The sequence below is a fragment of the Dissoconium aciculare genome (genome assembly GCF_010015565.1).
Source record: "Dissoconium aciculare CBS 342.82 unplaced genomic scaffold K489scaffold_18, whole genome shotgun sequence".
Classification (NCBI taxonomy): Eukaryota; Fungi; Ascomycota; class Dothideomycetes; order Mycosphaerellales; family Dissoconiaceae; genus Dissoconium; species Dissoconium aciculare.
This window is the reverse complement of record NW_022984968.1, coordinates 231,079-251,804: the sequence shown is the minus strand read 5'-3', so window position 1 is coordinate 251,804 and position 20,726 is coordinate 231,079. Positions and strand designations below refer to the sequence as shown.

Below are 20,726 nucleotides of genomic sequence, written 5' to 3'. Positions count from 1 at the left end.
GCCAGCAGGAACGTTTTAACTCGTCCCTGCGGGCGGCAAGCGCTGCGGGATGGCCCGGTTGGGCTGCCGCACTAGATTTGTTGTTTTGTTTACACCGCGGGTCCGTCATCATGGGGAAGCTGCGAAGCTTGTCGGTCGGTGTATATACACACGGAAATTGTCCTGGTACGACAACGTTTAACGCTCACTTTCAATCGTTCGTGCTTCTATAACCACTATCGTACAACACAACACTCGCGTTGCATACACTTCTGCAGAGACATTCTCATCAGTTTAATATGCTATTTACCGAGGGACTGGACTCCCACTGAGGCACCCTAGTAGCGCAACAACAACGACGGTACATCAAGCGACCCAGCAGCGACAACTTCAGATGGCGACGCGATCTCGAGCGAGCTCTGTCGGTCATGACGCTCCGCACAAACCCTTGACAGGATCAGAACTCGGGAGGTCAAGTGTGCCAATGTAGGAAATCCTCATCGCGATATCGCAAGCTACGCGCAATGATCACGACTGACTATCGCTACAGGTGGGACAGCTCCGACCCCGATCGCGCGCCGCCGCCACTTCCTCTGAATCCCAGCACAAATGGAAGCCCGACAGTCAAGCCCAACACGTCTGCAGGTATTGCCGCAGCTGCTAGGCAGTTTGTCGAAAAGGCTCGCGAAAGCGCACCAATCTCTGCATATACTACCAATCAGACACCGCAGGCCTCACCAGAGCGCTCTCTGATTAAAGGAGCACATCACAAGCGAATGCAGTCGCTACAGACTGGCAGCGTGAAGGATCTACGGAGTTATCTTGACAACAACAGATCTCCTGAGCGCTCGCCCGAGCGCCCAAGTTCACGAACAAGTTTTTTGACGTACGGCCGACATGCAAGCGCGGAAGATCTTTCCACTACTCCAGAGCGGGCGACAACTCCAACACCCAGCTCAAGAGATGTATTGAAAGAGGCAGCAGCACTTCGGCAATCAGTGAAATCGGGTCCGCGCGCGATTTTGGGGGAGAACACACCACCATCGGCGACTATGCTTGCCCTACAGACTATGCAAGTACCAGAGCTGCCTCTGCACGATGTCACAAATGGACCGTCCAGTGCATCTACAACGCCTCGGGCACACAACACATATGACTTTTCCAGTCAACTACTAAACCTCACAAGTATCGCAACCAATCTCCAAAAAGAGATGGCGCAGCTGAGCAGGCGCAGCAAGGACAACGCAACGGATCTCATTAGTCTCAAGGAAGCTACTAACGCCCGCGACGAAGATATTCGAAAGAGTCTGCGTGAGCTCGCAACCTCAGTGAACACGACCCAAGTCCTGCTCGGGCCTCCTCCAGTACTTCCGACGGCGAGACGAGCCAGCGCTTACGGAGGAAGCGTACTAGACAGCAAGGTCTTCAGCTCGCCGGACAGCACCGCGAAGGGCTTCTCTATGCCGAGATCCCAGAGTGCGCACGGGTTTATGGACGAGCCCAGATGTGGTTCTCCTTCGCCGTACTCTGTCGAAGGCGCAGCCAGCGTGGCCATGCTCGAGAAGATTATCCGCGAGATGGTGACCAAGGAGGGTCAAGAGCGACTTCTGACAAATCTAGCCGAGTTGTTGGAGAAGAGTCGTGAGGAAAATGTTGAGGCTGCCAGGAAAGTCGAACAACTAGCAGATTTCATCAAAGACAAATCCGAGTCACATGCACAAGCTTTGATTCATGTTCGATCTCCAGGAGATGGAATTTTCGATTCTCCAAGAGACGCCAGCAAGGGAGGGTTTGCAAATCCAGGTTCACCGAATCCGATGGTGGGCGACGATGTCATGAAACTACTTCAGCGTATCAAAGACTCCGTTACAAATGCAGGAGGCATGACTTCAGAAGTAAAGGGCCTTGTTCGCGACATGCGTGGCGAGGTTCTCGGCACAGGCAGAGACTTGGGACAGAAATTGGACCGCCTGCTAGAGCAGCACCTCAACAAGGATCTTGACAGATCAATCGCAGAGGGCCAGAACTCGCAAACCGCAGAAGAGGTGCATCAAATAGTAGAAGAAGGCATCACGGATCTCAAAGCACACCTATCACAAATGCTCCAGCAAAAGGCGCAGCAGGACGACGACACCTTCCGACAATTGTCGACGATCCGATCTGGACCCAATGGCGACGAAATCCTATCTGCAGTGCAGCACGCTCTCGTAGAACACAGCCGAGCTATGGATTCTCAACGCGACGAGAAAGACGAACGCGACGGGTTCGACCGCCAAGCAGTACTGGACGCAGTCAAGGAAGGCCTCAAGGACTTTGAGCCGAACATCGAGCTTCAACAATTTGGACTTGAACGTGACGAGGTGCTTGCTGTACTTAAGGAAGGTCTTGAAGGATATCAGAACGAGCGCGCTGAATCTGTGGCAAATGGCGGAATTGACAAAGGAGAGATTTATGAAGTCATGCAGGAGGCATTGAAGGATTTCCAGGCTCCGGTTCCTGCTGATCAAATCAATCAATTGCGAGAGGAGCTTCTCGACAACGTCCGTTCCGCGCTGACCGAATTCCAACCCTCAAGCGCTCATGTCGACCATGAGGCGATGCACGCAGCTGTTCTTGAAGCTATCCGAGAAGGCCTCACTAATCAACCCCAGCCTCCCCCACGTGAGATCGAAATTTCACGAGACGACTTGTTCGATGCGGTGAAAGCAAGTCTTGACGGGACTACCATTCCCTTCAACAGCTTTGGCGAACAAGTCCTTCAACAGCTCCAGGAATTGGTCGACGGCATGCGTGTTGAATTTAAACAATACTCTGCCGCCAATGGCCGTGACACCGAGCAGGTCTTGGATGCGGTCAAGGACGGCCTCGAGAGTTTGCGGGCTGAGATCGAGACTTACGTCGATCGTGCTCAAGATGTTACTGGCCGCGATGAGATTGTCGACAGTCTGAAGCACGGTCTCGAACAGCTTCGTGTGGACGTTCAAGGTTATTGTCTGCAAGGTCCCGCTCAGGACGGAAACGCTGAGATGCTGGAGTATATCAAGTCAGAGTTTGAGCAGCTCCACAATGCAGTCGCCGACAATGATCGCTCAACTTCTCGTGGATTCGAAGGCGCACACCCAGATCATGTCGCCGACATTCTACACGCAATCACAAGCGGTGTCGACGCAATCAAAGGGCACACTGATTCTCGAAGCGTCGATCGCAGCATAGATGATCCGTCACTCGAGGAATTAAATGATGCGATGCGACACGAATTTGAGGAGCTCAAGGGAATCATCCTCCAAGCACATGCTTCAGACAAGAATGAACTCCTCGAAACCATTCAGGACAGCATTGGTGCACTTCACAGCAAGCTCAACGGCAGCGAGGTCGGGTCTCTGTATGGTGGCGGCGCCTCCAGCGAAATTGTAGGGACTATCCAGCAGGAGCTTGCCGAGCTGAAGGAGAGCATTCACAGCATGCTCAGCGATTCCGATTCAGGCGCAATTGTGGGTGGCGTGAAGACTTCCCTGGACGAGCTTCGCAGCCAAATTGCTGCAGACCAAAGCGATGCGTCTGCGAACATGATCGGTGCTCTCAAGGAGGAATTGGAGCGCTTCAGCGAATCACTTGGGTCCGCATTGGTTCCCGGTCAGAATTCTGGTGACCACCGGGAAGCCTTGGACGCCATTCATGCAAGCATCCGCGATATGAAAGACACTGCAGCGACACAGGGTCAGGGTGGCATCAGCAATGAGCAGCTCGAGGCCATAAGAGGCGAGTTTGTCAATCTTCGGAGTTCACTCGCCAGCGGAGCTTTCCTCGCTGGATCGAACGAGGAGGTACTCGATGCCGTTCGACTAGGCCTCGATGACCTGCGTTCACACCTCGAGAAGAAACTCGATAACCCTGAGACTGCCATGAATCACCAGCGCGAGGTACTCGATACTCTCCATGATGGACTTGAGGGTTTGCGCAGCGACATTACCAAGTTGGAGAAGCCAATGGACATGACTATCAACTACCAAATTCTAGACACCCTGAAGGAAGGTCTTTCTGATCTTCGTGCAGGGGTGGCTAAGCTGTTGCTGTCGGAAGTCCGATCCCGACCCTCGACGGCGACTGGTCCAGGAGGAATGATCCTGCTTGCCGAGTCCACAGATGTGGCCGGGACTCGCGAGGTTCCTCATGGAGCACCTCCCGCAGGCGGTGATAGCATCAAGCAAGCTGGCATCGAGAAAGTCGAAGTTTTACTCGCCCAGCTGCAAATCAAAATCGAAGCCATGGACCACACTATCCAAGACATGCAAGAATCTCAACCAGCTGCTGCCGGCGCATCAGAAGCGAGTGTTAAGGATGACCTCAACTCCATTTCCCTCATGATCAAGGACTTGCAGGACAGCGTTGCAACTTCCGGTGCTCGTGCTGCTGAACCAGCTCCCGAGGGTGTGGCACGGAAGGAGGACACTGATGCGATCGAAACCCTTCTCCGTAATACCAAAGCACAGCTCGATGAATTAGCTGCAAAGGATCCAGCCGCCGATGGCATCAACCGAGACCATGTCGATGAGATTCAAGCCGTCGTCAAAATCACCAACGATGCCATTGAATCTCTGACCGAGAAGATCGAAAGCTCCACCGCTTCGAAGACTGACGTCGCTGTCGTGGAACTTCTCGCGCAAGATCTCAAAGCCGCAATTGAGGATGTCAAGGCCGCCCTGGGTACACAAGCGTCCGATGCTGAGAAGCCCGAGACAATGACAAAGGCTGATCTGGATGTGTTGGGTGTTCTGATTATTGAGATCAAGTCCATGATAGCCGAGATATCCAACCCTGATCGCGACAACGCGCCCTCCAAAGCCGATATGGATCGCATGATTCTCATGTTGGCCGACTTCCGGGAGAGCCACGACAAGCTTCGAGATAGCTACGAGATGGACGTTGCTGTCACCGCAAAGGCCTTCGACGATCGCAAGCGAGAGTACGACGATACTCTATTGCAGATTGGAGCCATGAAAGACACTATGGACCTGATCAAGGCTGAATTGCTTGAGAAGCTGGCGGACGGTGAGGTTGGCATCAATACTCTTGGTGTCGCAATGAAGTCCATCGAAGCGAATACCAGCAACGATCAAGTCATCACTGATGTCAAGGAAATTCTTGACAGAATCCGGGACGAATTCGAGCGCAGTCACAGCTCACTGGAAACCATCAAGACTGATAATGCACAGATTGCTGAGTCGGCTTTTGAAGTTCAGACTAAGCACAAGGAAGAAGTGGTGTCTCAATTGTCCTCAAAGCTTGACGGGCTGTTCGATGGCCTCCTGGCGAAATACGACGAAGCTCAACGTGCTGCTGAGGAGAAGGCCAAGGTCATGGAAGACAAGGCCGCAGAACAAGAGCAGCTGATGAACGTCACAAAGATCATGGCCGACGACCTCAAGCTGTCCATTGACACTTTAGGAACCACTCTGAGTGCATTCATGGGCGACCTACCAGCGACTGTCGAGAAGATGGCAGAAGAGTCCAAGACCGTGTTCGCGCAAGCCGAACAGACTCATCAGACTCTGCAAGAGACTGCAGAACATCTCCGAGGGGAGAATTCCATGACACACGACCAACTCGCAAAGCTCATGGCTGCCGTAGACAATGTACAGGGTGACCTCACTGAGAACCACCCTCGCTTCATGGTCACGCTTGAAGAAGTCCGCGCGCTGATCACCCAACACTACGCACACTCTCAGAAGTCGTCGGAGACCACAGAAGAGCATGTTCGTGCCGTCAAAGATCTCCAAGAGGCATTGAAGACCGGTTTCGAGGAATCACGTTTGCATACTGAAGGTTTGAAGAGTCAACAGGAGGAGCTGAGAACAACACTTCCCGCTCTCATGCCACCTCCGATCGAGATTCCACGTAGCGTCGAATACGACGACAGTGCCGTTCACACCAAGCTTGATCAACTCATGGGTCACGTTGAAGAGACTGCAAAGCGCACAACACAGATCCAACGATTAGACGAGATTCACGAAAAGGTCATGGCCACAGCCGCAGAGGTCTCCGCATTCGTCGCCGCACAGAACAAGCAAATCACCATCGATCACGAAAGCAAACAGAAAGAGGCTGAGGAGCTTGGTCTTATCCTCGAGCGTCGTCTTGAGAGGAAGGATCAGCTCGAGGCCGATATCACTGTGCTGAACGAGGAGAAGGAGTCTTTGCAACATGCAGTCGAAGCTCTCAGGGCTGAGAAAGAAGCTCTCACTGCCCAGAAATCGCGACTCAACGCAGATGTCTCCTCTATGGAGACGGCTCTTAATATTCGCCGTGACGAACTGCACGAGATGGATGCCAAAGCTCACGCCATCGAGCGCCGAATGCTTGAAGGTGTTATGAACCAGTCTCGCATGCTGCTTCTAGCAAAGAGTACGACCAAGCCCCCCTCGCCGAAGAAAAAGTCACAAGGTCGCGATCTGCGCATTCCCAGTGATGGCTCCGCGATGTCAGCGCACACCGTCACTTCATCCGTGCCCAGCATCCTCAAGAATGGTCACAACCTTGCCATGAAGTCGGCTCGCCCAACAGCACAGCGTAATGGCGGCGTGGCGAACACTACGGAGAGACGGATCGTGTCACTTAACCAGATTAGCCACAACAGCCCACCGCCCGCTGCTCCTTACGGTAAGCCTAGCCTTGTCACTATCAGCGGTAATGGAAGCACGGCGAATGTGAAGCGTAGCCACTCTGTCAAGACTGCAAGCTTCAACCGCAAGCATTCATGGGCCCCCAACAGCAAGAGAAACGTCAGCATCACCTCTTCCGTTTTGAACAAGGAGAACGAGGATGGGACCCTGTCCGAGGGCGAAGAAGATGATTACTCCGAGGTCCGCACCGAGAACAATCTTGCCGACAACCACGAATCACACCACCGCTCCCGCCACAGTGTCGCCGGAACCGACGTCACTCACGACAGCATGACCTACGCGACCGGATCCTACATCTCCGAAGACTACGACGACAACGATCGCGAGACCCACGATGACGACTACGTCGACGAGGACGATGATTCCCGTCACCATGGTGACTCGGAGCGTCGCACCAGCTACGATACCTATGACAGTCGTGGCACGGGCAGTTACCTTTCGCAAGCAGACCTCGATCGACAGCCTAGCACAAGCAGTTCAGCCAAGTGCACCGTCGGCACGACCACGACACACGAGCAGAGGGATTTTGGCTTGACGAACAGTGATTTGCAGCCTCCCCCAAGGTTCACGGAAGGTGGTCTCGTGAAGTATGCTCCTCCCAGCGATAGTGGACTTGGGACAGATTTACCTTCAGGGAGTGGAGCAGAGGAGGAGTATTTCGTAAGGCGGTGATCTTCCGACGTTGAAAGAAGTGGAGGATGTGTGAGGCTTGTCGATGATTGAGCTTTCTTACTTTCGATTGTTTGATATTTTTCGAAGCGTATTGTTTGGATGGTTCCGGCGAACATGGATCGTATTGAAATTTTATGTGTTTTGATTGATTCGACTTTCACTTTGGCAATCTGGATGGTCGCACGAATGTGATGAGTTCTACTTGAGCATAATGAATACAATTTCGCTTGAAATCCTTCCGCCCAAAGCTCGTCCGAAATGTTCTGTAGCTGGTCGTCCCGTCGGCAAAAGTGAGCGGCATTGTAGTTGGTAATCAGTCCGCCTGATAGATCCGGTGTCGACGTTCACCCTGTCCACGTTGCTATGCAACATTGCATTCTTCGTTTAACATGGTCAGTTTGATGCTCTGAAGTCTTCGAGTCCAGAGTCGATCGGTGTGATGAAGGCCATGATAGAAACTTATTGGAGAAGAGTCGAAACCATTGTGACATACCTACTATAGAAAGAACCCAGGGTTAGGGTTTGGGTAAGAACAATTGAAGTCGCGCATCAGCCGCGAGAAGCGAGAATCGCTTGATGTGCTTTGGCCCTACGCATTGACACACAAGTACCGAGGTACACTCCGAGGCGAGTACACCTTGACTAAGAAGTCGTCGTTTCGAGAACACCATTATTCGGGCTTTTGTGCACATATTCAGATACCTAGATAGTGTGATAAATTCTTGATCTTTTAGGCAAGATGGGCAACGACGAAATAGGTGCTAGGCGGAGTGCGACTGCCGTCGCAACGGCTCGCGTCGATCAAGTATCGTCTCACATATCAGCATCAGCGCCCGGATCAAACACATCAAATCCAGATGGGAAGCGAAGAAGGAAAGCCAAAGCCAACGACTTGCCAGCAGACTACAGCGATATCCGAGGTCACATTGAAAAATTACGATCGATAGCCAATACACCCGACCTCTCCCGGACAGGTTATATACGACAAAAACAAGCCGGCAAGCTCTGGGTACGCGAACGCATCGCCAAACTCCTCGACCCGGGCAGTTTCCAGGAGATCGGCAGCACCACAGGGACCGTCGGCTGGAAGCAACTTCCGACTTCGACACCAGGATCCAACGAGGAGCGCGAGGAGCCGGAATCCTTCCTCCCACATAATAATGTGCAAGGTTACGGCAAGCTCAATGGTCGTCGGATCCTCTTCACCGCGGACGACTTTTCCATTCGTGCGGGACATCAGGACGGCCATCTCATGGCGAAGACGCTCTATACCGAAAAGCTCGCATTGCAATTGAGACTGCCTATGATTAAACTTACCGATGGCTCCTCCGGCGGTGGATCGGTCACTTCGATTGAGAAATGGGGCTACTCATATGTTCCGCCCTTGACCGGCTTCGATGTCGTCGCGAAGCAGCTCAACATGGGAATTCCGAATCTCGGTGCCGTCGTGGGCCCGGCCATTGGTCTCGGCGCAGCACGGGTGGTCTCATGTCATTTCTCCGTTATGGCCGCAGACGTCGGCGCCTTGATCAACGCCGGACCTTCCGTCGTGGCGGGCGCCACCTTCGAGGAAGGGCTCTCGCTCACAGATCTCGGTGGACCGGGAATGCACTGCACAAACGGCACGATCGACAACCTCGCTGCGACCGAGGAGGACTGTTTCGCGCAGATCCGCACCGTCCTAGCATACCTGCCAAATTCAGGCATGTTGGTCCCGCCGGTCGTGGATTCTTCAGATCCCATGACCAGAGACGCCCCGGAGCTCCGATCCATCGTCCCGCGAAAACGCGAACGCACATACGATGCGCGCAAAATCATCACCACCGTCGTCGACACCTCCTCCTTCTTCGAGATCGGCGCCCTCTGGGGCCGCACCGCGATAGTCGGCCTCGCGCGCCTCGGCGGCCGACCGATAGGAATCATCGCCAACAACGCCGAAGTCGCGTCCGGCGCGCTCGATGCCGCAGGCGCACAGAAACTCACACGGCATTTGAAGTTCTGCGACATTTTCAACCTACCGATTCTGCAATTCGTCGATGTCCCAGGGTATGCGGTCGGGACGGTCGCGGAGCGTACGGCGACGATGCGCTGGGGCGTGGAGTTGACCAAGACGTACTACACCACGACGGTGCCGATCTTCAGCGTCATTGTAAGGAAATGCTATGGCGTGGCGGGCGGGATGATGGTGGATTCGCGCGACCCGCATATGCGCGTGGGCTGGCCGAGCGGAGAGTGGGGATCTCTGCCGCTGGATGGTGGAATTGAGGTCGGTCATTCGGCGGAGTTGAGGAAGATTGAGAAGGAAAAGGGACTGGAGGCGAGGAAGGAGAGGTATAGGGAATTGGACGCTATGTATCGGCGACTGATGAACCCTGTGAGAACGGCGAATCATTTTGGCATCGAGGAGATTATTGATCCCGCGAAGACGAGGGGTTTGGTGGCCGAGTGGTGTCGGATCGTGTATGAGGCGGAACTACCGGAGAGAGTGGCGCACAGATTGTCAGGGAAGCTTCAGCCAGTCTTTGCATGAGGAAGGTATATGTGAAGCGTGTTCAAAATCGTTGCAGTGCCACTGAGGCTTCGAGACCTATTATTCTTTTCTGGACAACTCTAGTATTGATATCTAAAATTCGGATTTTGTTTATCCGTCAGGCGTACGAAGTCGTTTTCCGCCTGCGGCGTACGTTCCGCATCGTTGCCCTCTGCCTTACGATCGCGTATTGCGTTCACCGTGCGGCAACATATCATCAAAAGAATGACCAGCACAGTTGCAACGGACCAAAGTACCACCGATGCAACCTTTGCAGGTTGATATCCTGGCGCATCCGCAGCACGGAACGTCTGCGGGCCGATGAAACTGCCCAATGCAAACGCTGCGCTCAACGAGGCGCTGGTGAAAGCGCGCTTGGTGTGCCCCGCGGTATTTCCCACGAGCCATTGCATGACGAGCGGCGTTGCGCCGGAAATGGCATTGACGAGATAAATGGATGCTACGAGGCCCGCTTGGTTCGAATGAGGGAGGAATGCGAGTAGACTTGCACCAAGGATGCTGACGACCGAGGCGAAAGTAGCCCATGCCCATCGTTGGCCGAAGAGAGTTGCTCCCATGCCGGAGAAGAGGGTTGATATCATATTGACCAGACCAGAGGGCATGTTGAGAAGGGTGGCAGTCTTGGCATCGAAGCCGAACCCGCGGATTAACATGCTGGAGAAAGTGCTGATGGTGGCGGCGCCTGATAAGTGGAGGACTACCACGAGCCAAGGTAGCCATACGTGAAGATCGGTGAGGGCTTCGAGGATCTGCCGGGGTTGGAATTGTGTGTCGGTCTCGCTGATAGGCGTTTGATTCTCGCGGATGTGGAGCAGCAAGAGTATTTTCTCATCTTCGCCGAGGAACCAGGCTTGCATCGGAGTGGAGGGGACCAGGAAAAAGACAGCTACGCCGATAAGCGAGGTAAAGATGCCGACTGCGAGAAACCTGTGTCACGGTAAGATTAGTCTCAACTACTCATTCGATCGATCCCCGGCACGCGAGCACTTACATGATGCGCCAACTAGCAAGAGGTGAATCCGCCGGAATGTGTTGTGAGCCCCAGGAGATGAGACCGCCGAATATCTGTCCCAATCCCATCCCACAATACCAGATCGAGAAGCGGACTGGCTGCTCCTTGCGAGTGTAAAACTGACCAGTCAAGAGCATCAAGCATGATGGGACGGCCGCTTCGGAGATCCCGCTGAGTACGCGAACGACCACAAGGCCGGTATAATCCTGTATTGCGGCATGACACGCGACGCAAATGCCCCAACCTGGCGATGATATGTCAGGACGGTGGATTCTCGGTCATGATTTTGACGAGAGTCAAGGACTTACAGAATAGAGACAACGCAAGCCAAACGGCAGTGGGAAACCGCTGCAGACAGTACACTATAAAACATGGTTAGCTACGCGATTGTCTATGTTGGAGATGGACACGACGAACCAGTGGGAATGACGGCAACGAGCACTGCGAGGTAGAACGCTGAAGCAGCATTGGATATATCATTGCCCTTCAAATGCAGATCTGCAATGAATCCCATGACTTGGGCGTACTGGAGCAGGAAAACCCAATATCAGCATACAACTTCATCTGGCACATAGAACTTCACAGGCTTTGAAGACTAGTGGGCCGCACTCACATTGTATAGAGCCTTATCCATGAAGTTCAATAACAGCCCGAACATTAAGAAGGGTAGGATATGAAGATCGATCTTCCACTGAAGCCGTCGAAGCCGAACAGGATCCACATCGAGATCTAAGACTGTCCGGGATTTTGCGCCGTGGTCTCTGGGACTTGTCAAGGCATCGGCAAGGTTCTCATGAACCTCCGGCTTGGAGAGAGGAGTTACATGGCTTGCTGTAGTGCCGCTCCGGCTGTGATCGTCGGTGTTGTTGTCGCTTTTCTCACAGTCGCTGCTGCGTGGAAGGAAGTGATGATCGGCTGTCTTGTGCTCCATATTGATTTTCTTCACCTTCATGCAACAAGGACCAGTCCCAAGCTGTTTGTTCAGAGTCTTGGAAAGATGCCCACTTGGTGATATCCCAAGATGCGAGAACTCATGGGTGGTCGTGGCGTAGAAAGTGCTGGTGCACCAATCATATACTCATCTCATTCTGGCAGTACTGACAAGGGCATATGGGCCGGATTTATCCAGAGAGTACCTAGGTAGACAAAATGTTCGAATAAAGTCTAGTCATCTTTGGTATGTGCTGTAGTGCTGCAGTCAGTCTGGTCGCTTTTCGGTCCAGCGACAAGCGGCATGTTGTGTTGGTTATCCTTGGGTATTCGATGCCGCGGATTGGTCAAGTGTGGCCTGGAGTGCCTTGAGTGCCTAGGAATAAGTCCATTGTACCAGGTCTTGTCGATTGTTGGTAAGACAGAGTGGTCCGCGCAAAGGCTAATTGCTCGTTGCGGGTGGCCCATTTTTCGCACGCCGTGTCTCTCGCGACGTTGAAGTACAGTAAGTACGATAAGGTTGGCTGGAAGGAAGCCGCCGTGACCCGAAGCGCAGCCACCAACATTTCAAGGTCACTTACAACCTTGGAAGTCTCTGTTGATGATTTGAACGGCTCCAGGGCTATCACGTAAGAGGCAAGGTTGTGATGACCGTACCAATCGATTGTGCAGATGTTGTCGCAACGCCACCAACACTCGGAAGGTGGGAGGGGTTTGGGGGCCAAAGTCAATCCATCGTGAGAATTGACGCATCGGGAAACGTGTAAGTATGCAGTACTTATATGTAAGACCACCCGAATCATTAGCTGCCGATGACCACGGTCGCCACTACAGTATACACCTGCAACAACCGAATCACTTGGAGGCACCTGCAGATTTCCATTCAGAAGGGCTTCAGGGCGGACCTGTCCTCGCGAATGAAATAGAGCGCACATTACACGCGCAGATCATGCCCAAGTTGTCTCACGCGAAGATCTATCGGGCGAGGATCCTCCGCACCGTTACAGCATTTCATTCCCTCCCGCACGTGCACTGCCACGCTGCAGCTGCTTATTATTCCAAGGTTGCTGCAGGAATACACGCCGCACTGACTTCATTCCTTCGTCCGGAGAAATACACAGGCGTGCATCCAGACCAATTTTCTCTATGAGACCGATCTGGGAGCCAATGGTTCGGTTCTGCGCCGGCGACAATGCATTTACAAAAAAAGGCGGCAAGAATAATTACAGTAGCAGTAGGCCTGGGAAATGATTAATATGACCACGCGCAGGTCTCTCCTACAATTTGGCCTTCTCTCCCACTACCAATAATTTCTTCCCTGCACCTTCCAAGAAATAATCCTTCGCAGCCGCTCTAGCGCGCACCAGGACAGTCGCATCCTCAATCGTAGCCGGATATGTAACCTCCTTATCAAACTCACCATGCAGCACGGCGTTCTCGAGAATCTCCTTGAGACACCTACGCAGCGTCTTGCCTGAGCGGGTCTTGGGGATGGTGCCTGGCGTGGAGATGAAGCCTGCCAGATTCGCGATGGGGCCGATATGCTTCCTCAAGAGAACATTGAGGGATTTGAGGAGGTTGTCGTAGGCTTCGGGAGTTGGTGATGAAGGCGACGAGGAGCTGTTTCGCAGTCCGATGAATGCAAATGGGACGTGGCCCTTGAGCTCGTCTGGTATGCCGACTACTGCCGCCTCGGTGACGTCTGGATGGGTCGTGATGGCTTGCTCGATCGCACCGGTAGATAGCCGGTGTGCTGCGACATTGATGATGTCGTCGGCACGGGACATGACGTGCACGTAGCCGTCGCTGTCGATCATGCCGGCGTCGCCAGTGTCAATGTACTTACCGTCAAACCGCTTCAGGTAGCCTTTGTAGAAGCGCTCCTCATCACGCCACAGTGTCGTCAAACCTGTTGGTGCAAGAGGTAGGGATAGGACGATGTTGCCCATAGTTCCAGGACTTGACACCGGCTTGCCATCGTCGTCGACGATCAATATATTGAATCCTGGAATTGCCTTCCCGGCAGACCCGGGTTTCATTGGCAGTGGAACGTGGTATGTGTGGTCAGAGAAATTTGTTGCAACGTTGGGCAGTAGTGCAAGGCCAGTCATAGGCGACCCACTCTCAGAGGACCACCAATTGTCAATCACTGTTGCATTCGGACCGGCGTATTGCTTGAGAAGAGAGGCGTACATGCTCACGATGCTCGGTTCACTACGCTCGCCTGCAAGGAAGAGGGCACGGAGGCTCTTCAAACCACCGCGTTTCCCCCTCGCCGTGAAGAATTTGTTTTCGGGATCCTCCTTTCGGATAGCTCGGAGGGCTGTAGGCGCGGTAAAAAGCGCATTGACTTTGTTCTCTTCACAGATCCGCCAAAAGGTGTCTGCGTTGGGTGTGCCTACGGGTTTACCCTCGAACAAGACTGTGGTTGCGCCAGCGAGAAGTGGGCCGTATATGATATAGCTGTGGCCGACGACCCAGCCAATGTCGCTCGCTGTGAACATGATATCACCAGGCCCGCGAACGCCGAATATGTAGCGGACAGTAAAGTTGAGGCCGACTGCATGTCCGCCGGCTTGTCGGAGCACACCTAGAAGAAGATATTGAATCAGTTCTCTAAGTTTCACCACTGAACTACGCAATTCTTACCCTTCGGTAGTCCTGTGGTACCCTGCAGAGAAAATTAGCATCGCACTCTCATCAAGTATTCTCCGGCCCATCTTACCGACGTATAGATAATATACAGCCCGTCACCACTTTTCACCGGCACATTCTCCGCCCGAATATTCCTATCCCTCGCACTCTTCACAAATGTCTGCCACGTCCTCTCGCCACTCAACCTATCAGTCGGATACCATCGACACTGCTCTCTCTGCCAGACAATCACCCTCTCAGGTTTATGCCTACTCTGCTCAACCGCGCCTCTGACCAAAGGTTTGTAGTCCAACGCACCTTTACTCCCCTCAATTCCACAGCTTGCCGTCAGAATGACCTTGGCCTCGCTGCTCTCGATCCTTTGCGCCAGAGATGCAGCGGAGAAGCCACCGAATACGACCGCGTGGATCGCACCTAGGCGAGCGGTCGCAAGAATTCCGATCAATGCAGCTGGGATCATGGGCATGTACACGAGCACGACATCGCCTTTCTTCACGCCATCCGCGCGGAGTGCACCGGCGAGGATGGAGACTTCTTCGTCGAGCTGGGCGTATGTGATCTTCTCCTTGACACCAGTCACCGGGCTATCGTAGATGATGGCGGTTTTGTCGCCATGGCCGGCTTCGACGTGGCGGGTTGTGCAGTTGTATGAAGTGCTAAGCTCGCCGTCGGGAAACCAGGACCAGCTCTCATGGGATGCTCCGGACGGGAGATGATGGATGTTCTTTTCTAGTGTCGTCTTGGGTGTCTTGTGCCATGATATTTGTTGAGCTTGGTAGGCCCAGAACTTTGATGGGTCGGAGGTTGCGGCGGCGTAGGCCGTGTCTTGTGGATGAGGCGCCATTGGGACGAGGAATCAATGCTGATCAAATGACAGTTCTATTGGCTCGTATACTGCTTGCTTCTTCAATATGACGTCGATGCACTTGAATCGTGTTACTTCAAGATCTTCGGGAATGTTTGAATTATATTTGTCAATTTGGTACTGTAGTCGTATCTGACACGACCGAGGTGGACATGTTCTCGGGCCAATGGATCGCCAATGCGGTGTTCTGCGGTCGCGCGTCTGCACACAACCCGTAGAGCTGACGTCAATTGCCGAGGCGGACTCGAATCGCTGGAAAGAATCTCGAAATAATTCGCAGAATCTTAAAGTGTACCATCACTACAACCTGAGAATATCGAACCAGTCTGACAGCATGTTGAGAAGCCAAACGGACCATACTGCTGAAGAGCTGAAAACGCTTCAATGTTTCGCTCAGCGTCAATGCACCATCTATGAAGTCTATATGACATGGTATCTATACATTTCGAATATGAAGACATGAACATACAAGAAACGCAGCATGCGTGATGAAGGGGTATCTCATCCGACAGGAACACTCCGCCGTTGCACCGTCTGCATTACGGCTCAATCTCACGATTCAAGCCCTTGACGTACAGGAATCCATTCTCGGCCTCTTCGAAGCCCATCTCCTCCACCTGCTGCCATTGCCAGGGGAATTTCGATTTCGCCCACTCCGCGATTTCGGACTTCTTGACGTCGCCGTGACCGCTGTCGAACATGCTCGCGAGCAGGAAATAGTCCACCTCAAGCTCCCGATCTTGCACGGCTTTCTCCACGGCTGAGAAACCTAGCTGGTTATCTCCGTTCCCCACAAGGGCAGCAGCATAAGATGCCCAAAGCTGCGAATCTACCTCGAGACCCAACCGGCGCAGTCGCTCCCAGATCTTCACGGCACGAAGATCGCCGAATGGGGCATTCTCGCAGGCTCGAAATGTGATATGAATGGAATTGTAGGTCGGCCCTTCGGTTGACGCTGTGATCGAGTCCCAGAAACTCAATGCCATCCGAGCTTGACCACATGCAGTGTACGCCAATATCAGTGCGCTCCATATGCGTGTCGAAAGTACGATCGATGCGTCCAGTTTGAGTTGATTGTGGACTACCTCGACGCTATTCAAGTCTTTGATTTTGGCAGCAGCGACGAAGAACGCGACGTAAGTGTCTGCAGATGGTCGTGTGTCACGGCGGGTGTGTTGTCGCATGGTGACGAAAACATCTGTAGCGAGATCTGGACGAGGTCGAGAATCGGTGAGAAACGAAAGCATGACCTCTGTCCGCTCTGGCCTTGCGGCTTCGTCGAAAAATTGTCGCAGAATAGTGTAAGCATCCCATGCTTGTGGCACCGTAGTTGTTGGCCGAGCAATGTAGGCGATTAGATCAGCTAGGATTTTGGCGCGTTCCGACAGGGAGAAGTGCCCCGAGTGAACATTGAGAAGATCTTCAACATCTTCTACTTCTTCGCGGTCGAAGTGAAGTAGAGCGAGATGAGAGACTGTATCAGCTTCAAACCGGGCGCGGCGGTCTGAGAGATCAGCTGCTACGTTCATGACTGTTTCAGAGTCATGACGACTGCTGTTGCAGAGGGCGACAATGAGTTTATTGACGGCGGGTATGTCGGCATTATTCGCAAGATCCATGGCTTGCAAGTTTTTGTAGGCTATTAGAGCACCGTCAATATCTTTGACGCGCATCCGATATTCCATCTGCAAGATGCATGTCTTCGCATCTGGTTGAATGCCGCGCTCCTTGCCTATGCTGATGAACCGCTCTGCCAAGTATGGATCGTCCTTTGAGACAGCATACTCGACCAGGCCATTGATTGTCTTAACGTCAGGCCACCGCTGTTGGTCTTTGGGTAGCTTGTCATTCGAGAGCAACATGACTCCTATCATACGGTTGATCTCATCAGCTCCTTTGCCGCAACCAGCCGCCCAAATAAATACTTCATCCCAAATCGCCTTTGATGGGCTGTCATTCATGACACGTTGGACCATGCTATGCCCGAAATCCAATCTCCCGTGCTGCAAGCACCGCTGCAGGATTTGATGCAACTCATGCGCGAAGTCAATACTTTTCCCCTCCGCATTGGCACGATTCTGCCACTCACGAAGTCGTTCCAGCCGAACTTGAAGTTCAGTGAACCACTTATCAATGCCCTGGAAGTCACTCGTTCGAATGTGAAAGGCTAGCATGGCTCGAGCGAGACTGGCTTTTGGTCCGGGTTTGGTGATTCGCTGGTCACACATGATATGTATATTTAAGACATCTGTCTCATGGCCGTGTCGAGCAGTGGCCATCGCGAGTAATGCCCACAGCCGATCAAGTCCTTTCACTGGCGTAGGCTTCTTTTTCGAGTTGGAGAGGTGTTCATGATCGCCCGCGGGGGTAGCGGTCAGTGTCGCTACCCTCGGTTCAGTACCGGCAGCCACAGACGAATTTTTCGGCGGTGCCACCTTCAAGTGACCCTCTGCTTCGAGCATGACGTTCCGCGCCTCCTGGAAGTGGCCTGAGTGGCACAGGAATTCTATGTACGCCGTGAGGATTCTCACAATGACCGAATCCTCCATTTGCTCTTTGAGGGCAAAGCGCAATAACACCCGAGCCAAATCGAGATGTGTGCTGGTGGAACGATGCACGCTTTTACACAGGACTTTCGCAACGCTGGAAAGTAACTCAGTGCCGAATGTGGGAAGCCCAGACTGCTCTGCCCCAACCCCACCGTCTAGATGAGAACTTTCGTTCGCAGATATGCAATATTCGAAACTCTGTAAAGCAAGCTGTGCCTGTGTGTCCTCGATCCGGGGAAGGTCCTGTTGGCTCTTATAGGCAAAGAAGGATTCAAAAGCTTTTGCGACCTCTGAGACGGGTGGTAGACGGGCTCCAAGTCGCTGCATCTTTGCCAGTTGTTTCATAGTCGCCAGTCCAGGCTCAACAGGGGCTGGACGAGGATCGGCTTTGACCGCTGGAAAAAGATTGAAGTTGATGAACGTTCGCCGATGAGGGCTTCGTGGGAGTGTAGTGGTTGCGCGATGTGTTCGAACGACATGACGACGTGTTAAGGGCTGTGTATGTGAAGCTGTAGCGTATGAGCGTTGTCGCAGACATCCTCGATGGAAAATTGGTTCATTGGCGAGGAGTCGGCGGAAGACCTCGCGAGTCAGGTGGGACGACGGCATCGTGGAATTGGTTGGATGTTGTTGTCCGGCATGCGATCACTCCATGATAATCGACAAACAGCTGATAAGTTTTCACGCAACGATTTCGTGGTAGTTGGAGATCGTGTCGTTCGCAGGTCAATTCGATGATGAGGCTCTTGATCGTGATGATGGTAGCTTCGCGGATGCGCGTCGGAAACTTTTGGATTAGCTAATCATGATCTTTGAGGACGCTTTGGCCACACTTCCGCGGCAAGTCCATTGCCAACTGCACAGGACTCCATCGAAAAGATCCATTCACGACCTCACGTGCAATCTGTTTAACATCACCGGACCCTCAGCTTCAATGTCTTTCACATTAGAGCAGTCGTTTCGGCGACTTTCTTTACGGCCGTCGGCGCTGCGACAAATCTGTCGTCGCAATATCTCGTCATCCGATGGACCTTCACAACCACGACCGACCGCCAGCAACTCCCTTTTCCGTAAGCGGAAGTCCAAACATGGTAGAGATAAGGCCAAGGACTAATAGTGGTACGCAGAGACTCTCTCAGGCAATTCGTCAGGGAACACTCCGCGGTCATTATTCTCGCGACCACAACCCAACAGCCGCGCGACGACATCACCCTTCCCTTCCCAAGCGACCACCTCAGAGCCCTCGCTAGATTCCAACGACGGCAATTACTCCGCTACTGCTGCCATCATTGCTCAGTCCGCACAGAATTACACTGCTGCCCATCTTGACATTGCGACTAAATCGCTTGTAAGCGCTGGCCAAGGTTCAGGCGAGGCCTTGCGTCTAGAGGCTATCGCAAACGGACAAAGAGGTTACACGTCCCAGGATCTGGACAAGCAAGTGACGCGGCGATGGCGGGCGGGAGATGTATATGCCCCGCATGATCTGAGTGGGATTGAGATGGCCAAATGGAAGAGGCTGAGGAGGAAGGATCGCCCACGGTATGATGTGTTGGATCTGTTGGGAATTGATCCATTGTTGCATTACAAGGTACGTGCGCGGACGGAGACTGCACAATTCTGAGGAAGCGACATCTTGTCGAATGGTATTCGCGTGGAGTGTGGGCTTTGCCTTGAGAAGAGCAGCATCACCAAACGGGAGGATGTCAAGTTCTCAATCTCGACGTATAGCAATACTAACCTATATCTGCCGCCACAGAACTTCAGCATCATGTCGGAGTACATGACCTCAATGGGTCGCATCAAGCACATCAGCGAGACCGGCCTCCGACCCGTCAATCAGCGGAAAATGGCAAAGGCCATTCGCCGAGCAATCGGCATCGGTCTCATCCCGAGCACCCACGCACATCCCGAAATGTTCGATCGAAGATTCCTGCGGTAGAAGCAAGATTTTGGTCCTGGCAAATGAGACGGAAGGTATGGAAGATGGGCAAGAGAGACATGAGGGTAGTGGAATCACGGCCTTCCCTGCGAGTGCGATTGTCAGTCGACTCAGCGTTTGCATGGGGAACGCGGGTCTGTTCCGAAGACGGAACCGATCAATGTGTTTGACCCGTATGGGCCAATCTGTTCACATATTACAAAATTCTTTCTTGTAAAATTAGCGCTACAAAAGAGCCAATTTTGATGCACCATTCGACGCTGTCCTCCCAAAAAATTGGCGACATAGGCAGCTCTGTTTCCTGCACACCAGCACCTAAGAGCCACCCAAGTACAGCAGCTGTGGATTGTCGAGCACAACACGTGGTGCCAGAAACGCGAGCGTCCGGTGGGGACTTCCCAGAGTCGTTCGGGATCGATGTCCAAATGGTATAAATGCGTGTCGACATGAATCAGGCTCGGGGTAAAAGCGCGGGAGAAACGATCAAGGAACTCTCAGCACACCGGGGAGACCGTCGCACCAGCCCGATGCGTCCAAATTTGCCTGCAACGGCAGACTATCATATCATATGGCAATTTGCTCGCTGGGCAACTATGACGTCTAATAAGCGGATTATGCGAATTGTAATTGGCGGGCAGGGGCTTGCGTTTTTGTTTCGACGTGTAGGTATGGCATATTACCTTTGACGACAATCGAGTAGTTGGAGTGAACTGCGAATTACGGTTTATCCGAATGGACTGTGGTAATCTCGAACGAATGATATTTCGAAATGTATATATTTTGCGACGATCGAACCGAGGTCATATCCTCAAGCCGGCATCGTTGTATGATCGTTCGACCCGGATTGAGCATTATGCTCTCGAGATTGGGGAGAATCAGAAACGCCGCCCA

General features: G+C 52.9%; 7 protein-coding genes across 7 annotated transcripts; 3 read left to right on the top strand and 4 right to left on the bottom strand.

The window, feature by feature from the left end:
- The first annotated feature begins 169 nt into the window (after window positions 1-169).
- On the top strand, window positions 170-7,571 carry K489DRAFT_364910 (uncharacterized protein). Its single transcript, XM_033602709.1, has 2 exons — window positions 170-465; window positions 530-7,571. Exons 1-2 carry the CDS (start codon window positions 374-376, stop codon window positions 7,329-7,331), a joined length of 6,894 nt encoding a protein of 2,297 aa, XP_033455528.1. The 5' UTR covers window positions 170-373; the 3' UTR covers window positions 7,332-7,571.
- A 422-nt stretch (window positions 7,572-7,993) lies between these two features.
- Window positions 7,994-9,963, top strand: K489DRAFT_384914 (ClpP/crotonase). Its single transcript, XM_033605970.1, has one exon. It carries the CDS (start codon window positions 8,071-8,073, stop codon window positions 9,859-9,861), a length of 1,791 nt encoding a protein of 596 aa, XP_033455527.1. The 5' UTR covers window positions 7,994-8,070; the 3' UTR covers window positions 9,862-9,963.
- On the bottom strand, window positions 9,942-11,825 carry K489DRAFT_327516 (MFS general substrate transporter; the record flags this gene model as incomplete). The annotated part of the gene is made up of 5 exons (XM_033601996.1): window positions 9,942-10,809; window positions 10,874-11,138; window positions 11,203-11,256; window positions 11,312-11,420; window positions 11,508-11,825. The coding sequence occupies 5 exons, from the start codon at window positions 11,823-11,825 to the stop codon at window positions 9,942-9,944; spliced, it is 1,614 nt and encodes a 537-aa protein (XP_033455526.1).
- A 183-nt stretch (window positions 11,826-12,008) lies between these two features.
- On the bottom strand, window positions 12,009-12,687 carry K489DRAFT_95480 (uncharacterized protein). Its single transcript, XM_033609067.1, has one exon. The coding sequence runs from the start codon at window positions 12,625-12,627 to the stop codon at window positions 12,172-12,174; it is 456 nt and encodes a 151-aa protein (XP_033455525.1). The 5' UTR covers window positions 12,628-12,687; the 3' UTR covers window positions 12,009-12,171.
- A 222-nt stretch (window positions 12,688-12,909) lies between these two features.
- K489DRAFT_364899 (acetyl-CoA synthetase-like protein) lies at window positions 12,910-15,482 on the bottom strand. The gene is made up of 3 exons (XM_033602708.1): window positions 14,550-15,482; window positions 14,474-14,495; window positions 12,910-14,414 (listed from the first exon to the last, which is right to left on the bottom strand). The coding sequence occupies exons 1-3, from the start codon at window positions 15,321-15,323 to the stop codon at window positions 13,102-13,104; spliced, it is 2,109 nt and encodes a 702-aa protein (XP_033455524.1). The 5' UTR covers window positions 15,324-15,482; the 3' UTR covers window positions 12,910-13,101.
- A 212-nt stretch (window positions 15,483-15,694) lies between these two features.
- On the bottom strand, window positions 15,695-18,634 carry K489DRAFT_384912 (uncharacterized protein). The gene has a single exon (XM_033605969.1). The coding sequence runs from the start codon at window positions 18,500-18,502 to the stop codon at window positions 15,884-15,886; it is 2,619 nt and encodes an 872-aa protein (XP_033455523.1). The 5' UTR covers window positions 18,503-18,634; the 3' UTR covers window positions 15,695-15,883.
- A 153-nt stretch (window positions 18,635-18,787) lies between these two features.
- K489DRAFT_95447 (ribosomal protein S18) lies at window positions 18,788-20,052 on the top strand. The gene is made up of 3 exons (XM_033609066.1): window positions 18,788-18,963; window positions 19,023-19,484; window positions 19,653-20,052. The coding sequence occupies exons 1-3, from the start codon at window positions 18,919-18,921 to the stop codon at window positions 19,833-19,835; spliced, it is 690 nt and encodes a 229-aa protein (XP_033455522.1). The 5' UTR covers window positions 18,788-18,918; the 3' UTR covers window positions 19,836-20,052.
- Window positions 20,053-20,726: the final 674 nt, after the last annotated feature.

What these genes read in the sequence shown, in the direction of transcription:
- K489DRAFT_364910 (XM_033602709.1), top strand. Translation starts at nt 374, where the DNA reads ATGGCGACGCGATCTCGAGCGAGCTCTGTCGGTCATGACGCTCCGCAC. An exon ending in GGGAGGTCAAGTGTGCCAAT is followed by an intron (nt 466 to 529) that starts GTAGGAAATCCT and finishes CTATCGCTACAG; the next exon opens with GTGGGACAGCTCCGACCCCG.
- K489DRAFT_384914 (XM_033605970.1), top strand. Translation starts at nt 8,071, where the DNA reads ATGGGCAACGACGAAATAGGTGCTAGGCGGAGTGCGACTGCCGTCGCA.
- K489DRAFT_95480 (XM_033609067.1), bottom strand. Translation starts at nt 12,627, where the DNA reads ATGATTCGGGTGGTCTTACATATAAGTACTGCATACTTACACGTTTCC.
- K489DRAFT_364899 (XM_033602708.1), bottom strand. Translation starts at nt 15,323, where the DNA reads ATGGCGCCTCATCCACAAGACACGGCCTACGCCGCCGCAACCTCCGAC. An exon ending in TGTATATTATCTATACGTCG is followed by an intron (nt 14,496 to 14,549) that starts GTAAGATGGGCC and finishes TTTTCTCTGCAG; the next exon opens with GGTACCACAGGACTACCGAA. An exon ending in TACCACAGGACTACCGAAGG is followed by an intron (nt 14,415 to 14,473) that starts GTAAGAATTGCG and finishes ATCTTCTTCTAG; the next exon opens with GTGTGCTCCGACAAGCCGGC.
- K489DRAFT_384912 (XM_033605969.1), bottom strand. Translation starts at nt 18,502, where the DNA reads ATGCCGTCGTCCCACCTGACTCGCGAGGTCTTCCGCCGACTCCTCGCC.
- K489DRAFT_95447 (XM_033609066.1), top strand. Translation starts at nt 18,919, where the DNA reads ATGGACCTTCACAACCACGACCGACCGCCAGCAACTCCCTTTTCC. An exon ending in CGCCAGCAACTCCCTTTTCC is followed by an intron (nt 18,964 to 19,022) that starts GTAAGCGGAAGT and finishes TGGTACGCAGAG; the next exon opens with ACTCTCTCAGGCAATTCGTC. An exon ending in ATCCATTGTTGCATTACAAG is followed by an intron (nt 19,485 to 19,652) that starts GTACGTGCGCGG and finishes CTGCCGCCACAG; the next exon opens with AACTTCAGCATCATGTCGGA.